The sequence below is a fragment of the Capricornis sumatraensis genome, chromosome 1 (genome assembly GCF_032405125.1).
Source record: "Capricornis sumatraensis isolate serow.1 chromosome 1, serow.2, whole genome shotgun sequence".
NCBI classification, from domain to species: domain Eukaryota; kingdom Metazoa; phylum Chordata; class Mammalia; order Artiodactyla; family Bovidae; genus Capricornis; species Capricornis sumatraensis.
The window spans coordinates 108,253,275-108,269,543 of NC_091069.1; the positions used below are offsets into that span (position 1 = coordinate 108,253,275).

At 42.5% G+C, this 16,269-nt stretch overlaps 1 protein-coding gene across 2 annotated transcripts in view; it reads right to left on the reverse strand.

Annotated features, from left to right (window-relative positions):
- ITSN1 (intersectin 1) overlaps window positions 1-16,269 on the reverse strand; it is a 249,749-nt gene that overhangs the window by 144,497 nt on the left and 88,983 nt on the right. For both annotated transcript variants that reach the window (XM_068973388.1, XM_068973396.1), the window contains exon 5: window positions 9,242-9,402. In XM_068973388.1, the coding sequence (XP_068829489.1) occupies window positions 9,242-9,402 (161 nt within the window). The remainder of the gene's footprint in view (window positions 1-9,241; window positions 9,403-16,269) is intronic.

A 16,269-nucleotide genomic window follows, 5' to 3' on the forward strand; every position in this document is an offset into this window, starting at 1 on the left:
CCCACCTTCCCTTTACATACTGAACCTCAGAGGAATCAAACATTTGATGAGAAAGTTTCTGTTTATAAAAGTATTCTAACAACAAAAATGATAGAACTAAACTAAATGTCTCTTTTTCTTTTTTCTATCCTAACTTGTGATATTGTGACATTATAAGAAATATAGATCTGATCTTTGGCCCCAGGTCCTTGACAGAGCTCTGATGTGCATGTGTAGTTGCTCAGTTGTTCGACTCTGTGACCCCATGGACTGTAGCCCACCAGGCTCCTCTGTCCATGGGATTCTCCAGGAAAGAATACTGGAGTGGGTTGCCATTTTCTTCTCCAGGGGATCTTCCCAACCCAGGAGTCAAACTGGCATCTCCTACACTGCAGACGAATTCTTTACCGCTGAGCCATCAGGGAGGCCAGAAGAACTCCTAAACTCCTTTTAATATCCTGACTGATAGGAACATCTTCTGCCAAAATATCTGGTCTTAGTCTCTGGTTCATAACACAAGAGCTTTTAAGATCCTTGGAATCTCTGGAGTGAGAAGACTGTCATCTTGTGTTTGATGGGGAGAATAGACGGGGGAAAGTAAGCTAATCAAAGGCTGATGATTTCATCAATGAAGCCTCTGTTATGAAATTCCCATAACAACTCCTACACGATGGACCTCATTTCTGTACTGTAGTGGTTATCACATTCGCCTCACAACTCCTACACAACAAGGTCTGGAGAACTTCCAGGCTGGTGGACACATCCAGGTCCTGGACAACAGAAGCTCCTGCACTCAGCGCCCTTTGGGACCTCGCCCTACACACCTCTCCATCCTCCTGTTCATCTGCACCCTTTACAATATCCTTTATAGAAAACCAGCAAATGCAAATACAAGCTTCCCAAAGTTTTGGGAGCTACTCTAGCAAATTAAAAAAGTGGGAGAAGGGTTTGCAGGAGCCTCTGATTTGAGTCCATCCTAAAGGAAATCAGTCCAAGGACTGATGCTGATGCTGGAGCTCCAATACTTTGGCCACCTGATGTGAAGAGCTGACTCACTGGAAAAGATCCTGATGCTGGGAAAGACTAAGGGCAAGAGGAGAAGGGGGTGACAGAGGAAGAGATGGCTGGATGGCATCATCGACTCAATGGACATGAGTTTGAGCAAACTCTGGGAGATGGTGAAGGACAAGGAAGCCTGGCGTGCTGCTATCCAAGGGGTCACAAAGAGCCGGACATGAGTTAGCGACCAAACAACAACTCTGTAGTCTTGACTCTGTAGCCAAGTCAGACAGTACTGGGGTCCAGTACTTGTGACTCAGATCTAAGTGAGGTCAGTCTTGTGGGAGTGAACCCTTAAGCCTGTGGAATCTGACACTAACGACCAGAGTGAGCGTCAGAATTGAATTTAATTATAAGATATAAAGTCAGTGTCCGCGGAGTTAGAAAGTTGGTTGGTGTGGTTTTTCTGGATACAAAATTCTCGGCCGATTCCTTCCTTGAGAATCTTAAATATGTCACTCCATTTCCTTCTGGCAGGATGAAAAGTCAGAAGATTTTCTAATTCTCTTTCTTGTTAGCCGTGTACTTTCTTTTTGCTTGTGCCCAAGTGATTTTTTGTTTTACTAGAATGGATCTTAGTTTTGATCCTCTCCAGGACAATATTCCTAGGCACGCGCTGTATTTGTTCAAATTTAGTTTCAAACCCGCCATGTCAGGAAAGCTGTCTTGAACTAGCTTTTCTCATTTCCCTTCCCTTGGTCTGGTTTTCTTCTTCAGAGGCCCCATCTAAGCAGCTAGTCAGTTCTCTTCGCCTTCGTCATTTGGCACTTGTTCTCAAATTCTTTTTGTCTTCTTTTAACGCCTGAAACTGTCCTCTTTTTTGCTTTCTGTTTCTCTTCAGTCTCTCTCGTGCTGCCTCTAGTTCACTCTTCATTTCTGAAACAACTTTCTCTTTTATGTCTCATTCTTTCCGGAGTGGTCACCTGATTTCTGAAGTTTTAAAAAATTCCGATCGATGCCAATCGTTCATGACTCGCACCATTTTCTTAGCTCCTCTCGGCTTGTTTTGAGATGGTCGGTCACTGGTGTGCGGTCACTGCCCACGAGGGTGCTGCACGTCTCTCCGTCCTCTCCTCTCTAATAATAACCGTGTGTGGGATCTGACCCCGCCTGATGCTGCCTGTTGCTCCTTTTGATGTGTGAGCCTGGCTTCCTGGGAAGGTTCAGTCTCCTCCCCCACGTAGGTTTGGACCTTCTCATCCTCCTGTCTCTGCGACCGTGCCCTGTTTAATCTTGATTCCACTCCCAGTCATTCCTCCTTGGTATGGGATCCGGTCATCAAAGGCAGCCTTGTGGGTCAGTTTGAAGACTCCATAGGGACCAGATCTTGCAAGTCTTCTAATCCAGGTACACCCTCATCATCATTGTCTTAACACCATGATTTGTCCATTTCAGTTACCTACTCAGCTTTTAAATTGCCCCTCTTACCAAGTGACGGCCTCTTCTGAATGAATGGCATTTTCTGGATACCTCTAAACAAACACATCCCCCAGAGGCAAGGTTTTAGATGCCATCTCTCTTGACGGTGCTAAGTCTCAATTCATGAAATTTTCCACACTCTCCTCAACCACTGAGTTTTCCCCTTGACTCTAAAATCATGGGAGCCTTTCCAACCATCAACACGCTATCCTTTAGCTGACAGGCTCCACCTCACGGTTAAACTTTCTGCCCTCCCAGGCCTCCAGCAGGCTCCTGTCCCTACCACTCCAAGGAAACTGCTCATCAAAGTGAAAGTGAAAGCGTAAGTTGCTCAGTAGTGCCCGATTCTTTGCAACCCCATGGACTATAGCCGGTCAGGCTCCTCTGTCCATGGGATTCTCCAGGCAAGAATACCAGAGTGGGTTGCCATTCCTTTCTCCAGGGGATCTTCCTGACCCAGGGGTTGAACCCAGGTCTCCAGCATTGCAGGCAGATTCTTTACTGTCTGAGCCACTAGGGATGCCCAAGATCAGGCCCAAACCCATCTTATCAAATGTCAAATCCAATCACTCTCACGTCCTATTCTTAGTCCCTCAGAAGCAACTCTTCCCTGGTAGCTCAGCTGGTAAAGAACCCACTTGCAATACAGGGGACCCTGGTTAGATTACTGGGTTAGGAAGATCCCCTGGAGAAGGGATAGGCTACCCACTCCAGTATTCTTGGGCTTCCCTGGTGGTTCAGATGGTAAAGAATCTGCCTGCAACGTGAAAGAGCTGGGTTCAATTCCTGGGTTGGGAAGATCCCCTGGAGGAGGGCATGGCAACCCACTCCAGTATTCTTGCCTGGAGAATCCCCATTGACAGAGGAGCCTGGCGGGCTACAGTCCATGGGGTCACAAAGAGTCAGACACTACTGAGTGACTAAGCATAGCACAGAAACAACTCAAACATGGAGCACCGCCTCCTTGAAACAAGGTGTGATCTTAAGTGTTCTGCCTACTCTAGCTACACTCTGTCAACCTAAATAAAGAGGGACACTGAATCACCAGAAGTTGAGCTTATGCAGGAATAGCAGAAGAAATGCAATTCTGACGTCTTTCTTTGTTTTCTCTCACTTGATGGGAGGCATGTGGGATCTTAGTTCCCCAACCACGGATCAAACCTGTGCCCCCTGCACTGGAAGTGCTGAGTCTTAACCACTGGACCACGAGGGAAGTCCCAAGGATTGCAATTCTAGACATACCAACTGTAGTAAGCTACAAGTGAGTCCTTTGAGGGTCTGGGGTGGGCTGGATTTATGGGTAAGGATCATAAAGACGGGGGAATTTGGTTAGAATCCAAGCAGCAGGCTCACTGGCTTGAGGTAGAGGAGAGCCTCTTGGTGGAGGTCCGTCAGTCTCAGTTTCAGTTTTCTCTAAATGCCTGATCCGTAGCACCTCTGTTCTTAAGTTTCATTTTCCTGTGGATTCATGCATGAGATTCTCCACTGTATATATCCTCCGGTTCCATTTAAGATTGAGATCCTCTCACGACTTTCTCTCTAGGATCCTGTATCCAGTCCCAGGGCTTTCAATGCCATCCCGACTCAAACTCACCAGAGCTGAGAATCCCTCCTGCGCTGCAGACAAACAGATTTACCTGGCTCCCTAGTATCTCGACTTCGAAATCATCAAGGCCCTTCAAACCTAATATGGTCAAAATCTGATTTACTTTTCCTCCACAATACAGGATATGATGAAACTAATTCTAACCTATTTTCCACATTATCACTGGCCAGATCTAAATTACCATAATCTCTTGCTTATGGAAAAAGCCTCCTTACTGATGTCCCTGATTTTACGCTTGTCCCCTGTAATCCAGTCTTCAGATAACACAAACGACAAAGCAACAACAACAAAAAACCCACCCAAAACACCAAAACCATCTTCAGATAACATAGATTATATTTTTCTAAATGTCTATCAGCCATTTACACCCTGTACAAAAGCTTTCAACTGAACTTACTTAGAAAAAAATGCTAGCTCTTTAGTGGTTTCAGTGGTAAAGAATCCGCCTGCATTGCGGGAGCCCTGGGTTCGATCCCTGTGTCAGGAAGATTCCCTGGAGAAGGAAATGGCAACCGACTCCAGGAGAGTTGCCATTTCCTTGTACTCCAGTACAAGAATACTCCAGTATTCTTGCCTGGAGAACCCCATGGACAGAGAAACCTGGCACGCTGCAGTCCATGGGCCTGCAAAGAACTGGACATGACTAAGCGACTTTCAGTTCACTTAATAGTTTTATTAGGTCCCAAACCACCTGGCTCCTACTTTATCTCCCCGACCTGAAGCCCTAAGGACATCAGGTGCAAGTCTCTCATTATTGTTCCTCTGACACATCAAGCTTTGCCTTAGGACCCGTTGTTTTTGCCAGGAGAGTTCTCTCCAAGCTATGACTAACCTAAACAACATACTAAAAACCAGAGACATTACTATGCCTACAAAGGTCCGTCTAGTCAAAGCTATGGTTTTTCCAGCAGTCATGTATGGATATGAGAGTTGGACTATAAAAAAGGCTGAGTGCCAAAGAATTGATGCCTTCGAACTGTGGTGCTGGAGAAGACTCTCGAGAATCCCTTGGACTGCAAGGAGATCAAACCAGTCAATCATAAAGGAAATCAAACCTGAGTATTCACTGGAAGGACTGATGCTGAAGCTGAAGCTCTAATACTTTGGCCACCTGATGCAAACAGCCAACTCACTGGAAAAGACTGATGTTGGGAAAGATTGAAGGCAGGAGGAGAAAGAGATGACAGAGGATAAGATGGTTGGAGGGCGTCACTGACTCAATGGACATGAATTTGAGCAGGCTCCGGGAGATGCTGCAGTCCACGGAGTCGCGAAGAGTCAGATACAACTGAGCGCCTGAGCGACAGCCACCTGGTCCTCTCTGCGCCTCTCATGAGTGCGTGGGCGCCGAGTCTCCACTCTTTCCAACCCTGTGGACTATAGCCTGCCAGGCTCCTTGTTCATGGGATGCTCCAGGCAGGAATACTGAAATGGGTTGCCATGCCCTCCCCCAGCGGATCCTGACCCAGGGATGGAACGCAGGCAAGTTCTTTACTACTGCCACTTGGGAAGCCCTGGGTCTCTGTCTTTCACAGAACTATTTGTCTATTTGTTTCTTCCCCTAACTTGCCAACAAGTTCCATAGTAACTGGAGTCATGATGTCTTACTCACCACCCCCTTCCCAGCAACTAGGATACACAGTTGGTGCTTAAAGATATTGATTGGTTTGACCCAATAAAACTGTGGACTCTGGCAAAAAAACAGAAACAATCACAACAACCTCTCCCTGAAATAGTTGAGTCCACAGTCAAAGAAGAATGATGGTGTGTGCAAATACACCGCAGGGAGAAGGTGCGAGGCATACTCACTGCAGAATGTCCTGGAATACGCCGGGCACCCTTAAGCAAATCACAGTATCACTGCACCCCATTTTCCTCTTCTTAACAAAAGGACTATTCAACCTCTAGCCAGCCTAAATTCCATGGTGCATTAACATTTACATTAACCCTGGGAGAGTGATGAAGCCCCATGTCACTCTGGTGATGTGGTGATAATGAAGGTGGGAAGAGAGAAGGAAAAGAGGAAACCAAAGGCTTTGAGGACAACTGAGTTTAAAGAAGCTCTGCCTCCCTTTCAGAAACATGAAAGAAAGCGTTACTCGTGAGTCGGGTGTGACTCTTTGCAACCCCTGGACTGTAACCCTCCAGGCTCCATGGGATTCTTCAAGCAAGAATACTGGAGTGGGTAGCCATTCCCTTCTCCAGAGAATCTTCCCAACCCAGGGACTGAACCTGGGTCTCCCACCCTGCAGGCAGACTATCGTCTGAGTCACCAGGGAGCCCCTTGGAACATGCTTAGGTGTTCAACTTCTTGGCATCTCAGTTCTCTCCTTTGGGTAAGAGGATCAACAATCCATTGCACACTTTCAGCGTTACTGTTGTGACCAAAAAAGATGCTACATGTGAGGACAGACCACAGGGCTAGAAAACCCATGGTCAGACAAAGTCTCATACTAATTAGAAAAATACCGATAATAGTAATAAGTTATGTTTTCAAGTAGCCAGAAGAATCATAAGAAAAAAATTACTTTGGCAAAGGCAAGATTTTTGATTAAACTTGGGCAAAAGTGGGGATTGGGACCGTGTACTTTTAACTTCTCTTTATCGTCTGTTATTCCCTCATGATTAATCCTCTGGAAAAGAGTTTACTGAGAAGGTCGATGTGACGAGAATGATGGGAGGAAAGACAGTGGAGAAGCCAAGGGGAAGAGCTAAGGTCTGAATGGCAGGAGGGCAGTTAAGAAATCCCAGTTTCCCAGGGACCTCCCTTGGGGTTCAGTGGGTAAGACTCCAGCGTTTCCACTGCAAGGGGCATGGGTTTGATCCCTGGTCGGGGAACTAAGATTCTGTATACTGTGAGGCATGGCCGAAAACATTTAAAATATATTTTTAAGTTAAAAAAAAAAATCCTGCATATGTATACCTGTGGCTGATTCATGTTGATGTTTGCCAGAAACCAACAATATTCTGTAAAGCAATTATCCTTCAAGTAAAAAAAAAAAATCCTGGCTTCCTTTAGAGGCTGGGCAGGTTACTTAAGTGACTGTAAAACCCTTTGTACAATGATGGCACTGCTCCTGAAAATAAATCAGCAATATCCCTAGAGCTGAAATTCTTACAGCAGAATGGAATAAGAGAAGACATATTATATGTCAGAGGAAGAATTACTGACACCTGGGTTTGAGGGAAAAAGAGGAAATGGGATGCCTGTGGTTATCTGACCCTTTCTCCACACCAAGGTTTCTTCTTGCAGCCTCGGAAGGGAGGCCAAAAGCAAACCAAACACCTTGTAGTTGTTTTGGCTACAAGCACCGTCAGGCATTCGGAGCAACCGCCCCTTTGGAATGAGCTGGTTAACCGAGGGCTCAGAACTGGGAATACATGGTGGAAGATGGCCAGGGAGAGCGCTGGCCCCTTGGAGCAGCCCCCAGCACTGCTCGCCTCTGCCCTTCCACCCCTGGCTCTCATGTGACTGTGAGTTGCTCCTCCTCCTCCTGGATCACTGTCCTATTTGCCTAACCTAAAACCTGGACCTTTCCCCTTAACGCACCCAGGCTTGTGGCACAAACTCACCGCAAGAAAGGCGATGCATAGTGTGCTTTTAATAGTGAATCTCTTAAGTACACCACTTATTTATCTCAGCTTATCATTAATTGTGGGCTTCCCAGGTGGATCAGTGGTGAAGAACCCACCTGCAGATACAGGAGACACAGGAGATGTGGGTTCGATCCTTGGGTTGGGAAGATCCCTTGGAAGGGGAAACTGCAAACCACTCCAGTATTCTTGCATGCAAAATCCCATGGACAGAGGAGCCTTGCGGATTACAGTCCACGGGGTTGCAAAGAGTCAGACACAACTGAGAGTCTGAGCACACACCCATGATTAATTGTATCGGGGACAACCTGAATGACTATGACTGCCCCTCCCTAACCTCCTTCCCTTTACCACCTGTCATTAGGTATATTAGGACGAAGGGAGAGAGGGTAACTCTATCCACCATGTTTCTGTTTTGTTTAAACTGTCTAAGAACTTTCCTAAGAATCACATGTTGGATCTGATTACCATAATCTTTAAATCAACCTAAATAATTAAAGCCTAGGGTGAGAACAGAGAAGAAATCAGAACTGTTGGGGACTTCCCTCATGATATAGCAGTTAAGACTCTGCTAGCTTCCACTTCCTTGGTGGCTCAATTGGTAAACAATCTGCCTACAATGCGGGAAATCTGGGTTTGATCCCTGGGTTGGGAAGATTCCCTGGAGCAAGGCATAGCAACCCAGGCCAGAATTCTTGCTTAGAGAATCCCCATGGACAGAGGAAGCCTGGCAGTCCATGGGGTCGAAAGGCCGAAGTGACTAAGCACAGCACAGTACAGCTTCCACTTCAGGGGGCACAGGTTCGATCCCTGGTCAGGGAACTCAGATCCGACATGCCACACAATAAGGTTCAAAAAAGGAAAAAGAAAAAGAAAGCAGAATTGACTGTGATCTTAGTCAACTAATTATCATTTAATTGCCTTTTTTTTCTTTTTATGTTTTTGGCCATATCATAGGGCATGTGGTATCTACTTCCCTGACCAAGAATCAAACCCATGCTTTCTGCCATTGGAAGCTTGAAGTCTTAACCACTGGACTGCCAGGAACATGCCTACCAATTAATGTTTAAGAAAAACGTCTGACTAAAAGACAGCATTTTATGGAATTATGTTTTAAATTGGGATAATAACTTCCCCCCACCCCCGGCTGTGGCATTTTCTGCTAAGAAGTAACACAATGTAACCAAGTGCCTCAACTATTATTAAAAAAATACATTTCTCTTGACACTGTAAACAAAAGGGCCACAAGGAAACAAAATGATGCTCTAGAAAACAAAGCAAAGGGAAGTATGTGAAGACGTGAAGCAGGGTCAAGCATCCAATAGGAGCAGGAAAGAGACAGAAGATGCAACAGACACTGCAAGTTTATTTCTTTTTCCGTGACAATCTGCACCTTTGCTTTCATTTCTTTTTTTTTTTTTTGCTTTCTCCCCTTCTAGCATTATCTTTGTGCACAGGGCCATCATTTTTCAGACTGAATGTCTCCTAGAATTTCAGTGCCACAAACTGAGATGGCAGGGAGAGGGAAATATTTATTTTAAAAACATACGATGAAATAGAGAAACCGATTCCTTTTAGACTCACCAAACGCTGGTGCACTAGAAATAGCAACTGGTTGCTGTTTCATGACAGGGGGAAGTGCAGAGGGGAGCTGATATCCTTGGAGCTTCAGCTTGATGAGTTTCATAGCAATGGAAAACTCCACTTGATCCATCCTTCCATCATTATTCATATCAGCGAGCGCCCTGCAGAACAACAGCATGGGCTCAGAATGACTGTGACCTTAAAAGAACCTTTCCCAAACCAACAGTCCCACCCACACAAAAACTAAAGAGTCAGCTCCCTTGGTCCCAGAGAAAACAAAACAAAACTTGTTTACCAAGCTGCAGGGAAAAACTGAATAGGTTTTACATAACTACGAATTATGTTTTACTGTGTCAGTCTTTACTTATATGCATTCATTATTTATATGATACACAAGGTAATTTTCAGTCTGAATGTCAGGCCATATACTATGGACACCAAATGGAGCTTGTTTTTGGAGCGATGAAAATGTTCTCAATTGGATAGTGGTGATGGTTACACAACTGTGAACAGACTAAAAAACCACTGAACTGTACATTTTAAAACTGAATTTTGTTATATAAATTATGTGACAATAAAGCTATTACAGGGGAAACAAAGGTACTGAGAAACAAGAGTTTATTTTTAGATTCTTGATTAGATTGCATCAACTCATCTGTGGGGTTCTACAAACCTCACCATGGGGATGAGACATGCTATGCTCTACTATAATGTAATACTGGCATACTTTTAAAGCTGTGAAAATTAATTAAATGAGCTTACAAACACACTTACTATCTAAAAGCGGTGTTCAAACATAAATGGTCAAGCACAACTTTCAATAAGCTGTTTATAAAGTTTCTCAACGAAGAGTAACCAAACAGAAGAACAGAGTTTGGACTTGCAACCGGAAACTACATTTTGGCAAACTGAAACTACATGTGACTTAACCTCTTCTGCACAAAAAACGGTCCTTCGGATTTCATTTGTTGAAGTCTAGATATCAAAGGCCTAAAGATTTATTTTTTTAAACCTGTCTTAACAAAATTTTTATTTGAAACTTCAAATGTTAAGACCTGTTATTCCAGTTAAAATGCTTAATCCTTAGCCATCTTTTAAATGAGCCACAGACTGTGTCCACAAAAGAAAATTACGTTACGTAGAAAATAACCCTACAAGGCTGGAGTTAATGCGAACTAGTAAAACATGAGGCACAGAAAAAAGTGCCATAAAAAGATTACAGACCTTTAAAACCGTTAAAAATTCTAAAAATCAACACTGTCTCTCGGCAAAATTTGTAAAGGAAACACTATGGCCACAGGAACCATCCTTCTGCCTCAGATAGTAGCTCCCCTGCCAGCAGTGAGCCCTCCAGCAAACCACACCATGGAACCTGAATTTCTCTCACTGCTAGCGGGCTTCAGCATCGCTCGCCATGTTTCTTGAGCACTTGGACTCACGCTTCTATGAATTGCTCATTCACATCCTTTGCCAAGTTTTCTGATGGACTGCACGTCTTTTCCTTGTCAGTTTAAAAGAGCTCATTGTACATTACATATCAACTGTTTATCTGTCAGTTGCTGAAAGAATTTTTTAAACTTTGTCCATTTTGGTAATTCTTCAGCATACAGAAATTCTACATTTTTATACGTGCAAAATATTTCTTTGATCACATGGCTTTCTTTTCTGAGACTGTATTACTTTATTACATTTCAACCTTTAAACTGACTGTAATTGCGTATTTGTGTGGTATGTTACCCCAGGGTTCAATCAGATTTCCATCAAATAGATGGATACTTAACTTTCCCAGCAATATTTAGGAACCAATCCATTCTTTTCTTGCTGAAGCAGAAAAATATTTTTGTGGTTTATTAAGTGTTTATATGAAATGAGATCTATTTCTGGATTATCTACTCTGAATAATTTCCAGGTCAACGTGACAATAATCTGATTGCACTGACTCCAGTATCTGGCAAAGCTTATTTTAAAAAAAAACTTGTTGGGTTGATGTTTGGCAGAAACCAACACAAACCTTTCAATTAAAAAAATAAATGAATTAAAAAAAAAAAAACTTGTTGGATGAGCCTAGAGACTGTCATACTGAGTGAAGTAAGTCAGAAAGACGAATATCACATGACATTATTTCTATGTGGAATCTTAAAAAAAAAAAAAAGAGTCAAATGAACTTATCTACAAAACAGAAACAGAGTTACAGATGTAGAAACAAACTTATGGTTACCAGGGGGTAAGGCAGGGAGATATAAACTGGAAGACTGGGGCTGACATACACACACTACTGCATATAAAGCAGATAACGAATAAGCACCTACAGCAGCGCACAGGGAGCTCTGCACAACACCTTGTAACGGCCTACATGGGAAAAGAGTCCGAAACAGAGCAGATACATGTGCATGGAAACTGATTCACTGCACTATACAGCAGAAACCAACACAACATCGCAAACCCCAAGAAAAATGGTTTTAAACACTTGCTTGGCTACTCAGACATTCCTTTTTCCCTATGAACTTTAAGATAATTTACCTAGTCTACAAACAACTCTCTTGAAATCCAAGATGAAACTGCATTAGATATATTAATTTTTATAGCACTGACATATTTCTGATAGTTTGTCCAAAGAAAACAGTACATTCAGTTCTCTTAATGTGAAAGAGATTACATCACTTTCTCCATATAAGTAATTACTATTCTCGTTAAATGGGGGTCTTAGGAATTTTATCATTTCTGTCACTCAAACGGAACATGTTCCTCATTTCCATATTTAGATGCTTATTTCAAGCACAGAGAACAATTTTGCTTTTAATAATCATTTCTGCTGGCTGATCAATCTTACCAAACTTCTGTGAAACTTACACAATCACCTAACCAGCAAAAGAGTTAGCTTTCGTTTCCTATAGTTATACCATTCCTCTCTCTCACTGTGCTTACTCTCTGCATCACATTCCTGAGTGAGCATTCCAGCTTAGTTCTGAGTTTAAATTAAATGGCTGTAGTGTTTCACTGTTTAGCGTAATATTTGGTACTGATTTTTAGAAAGTAATCTGACATATTTAAGCGGTTCCCTTTTCTACAAGAAATGCTTGCTATACATTGTATCAAATGTCTAATCAGCATCTGATGACCTGATCACACACATCTTTTTCCTTTTATCTGCTGATATAATATGGGTTTCCCTGGTGGTTCAGACGATAAAGAATCAGACTGCAATTCAGGAGACCTGGGTTCAGTCCTTGGGTCCGGAAGATCTCCTGGAGAAGGGAATGGCTACCCACTTCAGTATTCTTGCCTGGAGAATTCCATGGACAGAGGAACCTGGCAGGGTACAGTCCATGGGATCGAAAAGAGCTGGACACAACTGAGCGAAATAATGTTGAGGGAATTCCTTGACCTTAAACTAATCCTGGCATAAACTAAAGTTGGTCATAGTTTTTGTACATCATAAAATTCCATTTGCTAAGATTTTGTTTTCATTTTTCTGTGTCTATGATCATAATTGAGATTAGTCTCTGGTTGGTTTAATTTTAGTCTGTTTTTCAGGTTTCATAAAGTAAGTTAAATGAATAAAATGAAATGGTGTGCTTTCTTTTACCAATTTTTCTTTTTTGGGGGACACTGTGCAGCATGTGGGATCACAGTTCCCTGACCAGGGATCGAACCTGTTGCTCCACCCCACAGTACAAGCATGGAGTCTTAACCCCTAGACGGCCACAGAAGTCCCTCAAGTATTTTTAAAAAGGTATTCAGGTATTTCAAATGGTTTTCACGGATATAATAAAGGTTCCAAACGATCAATACTGACATGCATACTTTCAAAAAAAAAAAAAAAAAGAAACCCGGCACACAGATTCCTACTTTCTATTCCCCACACTGCTGCTCCCAAAACACATTTTCTAGAGAGAAACAAAAATATCTAGTGTGGGATAATGAGTGGGTTAGGGGAAAAAGACTTTCTAGTAATGACATAATTAGCAAAAGCCTCGATGGGAGAGGAGAGGAAACAAGTAATGCTCAGGTTCTAAACATTCATTAAAATCCCAAAACATTTCTAACAATTTTGTGTGAATTTTTTTTTAAAACTTCTTCTGCTCAACTAACATAACATAGCTGTTGGGATTCCTTGGTAGTAAAAATTCAAAGGTCTTTTTAGAATTATAGCAGTTACTCCTACAAAGCTCAACTCTCTCCAATCCCTCCTAAGACACTGGAAAAGAGTCAGAATTTTATTTCTCAAATTTTCTCTGCAAAAAATTATTTCAGCTCTGCTATCCACTTCATCTCACGTGTGTGTGTGTGTATGCTCGATCACTTAGTCTGACTCTTTGTGACCCCATGGACTGTAGCCTGCCAGACTCCTCTCTCTCTCTGTCCATGGAATTCTCTGGGCAAGAATGCTGGAGTGGGTTGCCATGCCCTCCTCCAGGGGACCTTCCTGTACCAGGGATCGAACCCATATCTCCTGCACTGGCAGGTGGATTCTTTACCACTGAGCCACCTGGGAAGCCCACTTTATGTATTTATAGTTATTTCTCAGTTTACTCAGTTCTAATAATCACCCCAGAGAAGACTAACTCAAAGTTTGAGAATCCTGAAGTTAAATTCACACAACTTCCAAAGTTAAAAAAAGTATGATAAAAATATTTTTAATAAAAAGTAAGTGAAACAATATTTACGACTCTTGAATACAATCTGATCTTAAACATGATGTTTAGTCTGATATTAAAATCTATATATAACAACAGGCATGGTGGAGATGAGAGAAGGTTCACAAGTATACTTAATACTAAGGGTAAGTTTTTTGTTCGATTTGTACAAATAAACCAAACATTGCTCTTATATCCTATGGGAAAAAAGTGCTTCAACTCCAAGCGTAGGAAAATCTGGCAACACCTGCAGAACTACATATGGATTTACTCTTTGATGCAGCAACTCACTCCTATGAATATACCCTGAAGGGACACCTCCAACAACACAAAAACATGCTTTAGCTCATTCTTCACTGGATTATTTGTAACTGTAAAATATTAGAAATAACCCAAATGCAGAAAACATAGGAAACTGGTTGAATAAACTATGGTATACCATTCACAATAAGTATTACATAACTGTAAAAGGAAAATGAAGATCTCTATGCAATGATATGAGTGATTTCTAGGATATGCTGTTAAGTGAGAAAAGGAAAGAACAAAAGAACATTTATAGGAGGTTACTTTCAAAGTAAAAGGAAGAGGAAATAATTTAAATTCACATACACATTAGGGACACGTTTTTTCCCCACAGAAATAAACAACAAAAGGATAATGAGCTTTTGGAACCTTGTTAATGTGTTACATATTCAAAACATAAAATTAAGTCCACAAAGATGAGAGCAGATCCCTGAACTGGATAAAAACTAAAACCAAATAAAACTGGGGTCGGCCAGGGGTGGATAAACAAGGAGATTGGGACTGACATATACATACTACCATATATAAAACAGATAACTAATACAGAAATGGTATGGACCTAACAGAAGCAGAAGATATTAAGAAGAGGTGGCAAGAATACACAGAAGAACTGTACAAAAACAGATCTTCACAATCCAGATAATCACGATGGTGTGATCACTCACCTAGAGCCAGACATCCTGGAATGTGAAGTCAAGTGGGCCTTAGAAAGCAGCACTACGAACCAAGCTAGTGAAGGTCATGGAATTCCAGTTGAGCTGTTTCAAATCCTGAAAGATGATGCTGTGAAAGGGCTGCACTCAATATGCCAGCAAATTTGGAAAACTCAGCAGTGGCCACAGGACTGGAAAAGGTCAGTTTTCATTCCAATCCCAAAGAAAGGCAATGCCAAAGAATGCTCAAACTACCGCACAATTGCACTCATCTCACATGCTAGTAAAGTAATGCTCAAAATTCTCCAAGCCAGGCTTCAGCAATACATGAACCGTGAACTTCCAGATACTCAAGCTGGTTTTAGAAAAGGCAGAGGAACCAGAGATCAAATTGCCAACATCCGCTGGATCATCGAAAAAGGAAGAGAGTTCCAGAAAAACATCTATTTCTGCTTTATTGACTATGCCAAAGCCTTTGACGGTATGGATCACAATAAACTGTGGAAAATTCTGAAAGAGATAGGAATACCAGACCACCTGAGTATGCAGGTCAGGAAGCAACAGTTAGAACTGGACATGGAACAACAGACAGGTTCCAAATAGGAAAAGGAGTATGTCAAGGCTGTATATTGTCACCCTGCTTATTTAACTTCTATGCAGAGTACATCATGAGAAACGCTGGACTGGAAGAAACACAAGCTGGAATCAAGATTGACAGGAGAAATATCAATCACCTCAGATATGCAGATGACACCACCCTTATGGCAGAAAGTGAAGAGGAGCTTCCTCTTGATGAAAGTGAAAGAGCAGAGTGAAAAAGTTGGCTTAAAGCTCAACATTCAGAAAACGAAGATCATGGCATCTGGTCCCATCACTTCATGGGAAATAGATGGGGAAACAGTGGAAACAGTGTCAGACTTTATTTTGGGGGGCTCCAAAATCACTGCAGATGGTGACTGCAGCCATGAAATTAAAAGACGCTTACTCCTTGGAAGAAAAGTTATGACCAACCTAGATAGTATATTCAAAAGCAGAGACATTACTTTGCCAACTAAGGTCCGTCTAGTTAAGGCTATTGTTTTTCCTGTGGTCATGTATGGATGTGAGAGTTGGACTGTGAAGAAGGCTGAGAGCCGAAGAACTGATGCTTTTGAACTGTGGTGTTGGAGAAGACTCTCGAGAGTCCCTTGGATTGCAAGGAGATCCAACCAGGCCATTCTGAAGGAGATCAGCCCTGGGATTTCCTTGGAAGGAATGATGCTAAAGCTGAAACTCCAGTACTTTGGCCACCTCATGCAAAGAGTTGACTCATTGGAAAAGACTCTGATGCTGGGAGGGATTGGGGGCAGGAGGAGAAGGGGACAACAGAGGATGAGATGGCTGGATGGCATCACGGACTCGATGGCCGTGAGTCTGAGTGACCTCCGGGAGTTGT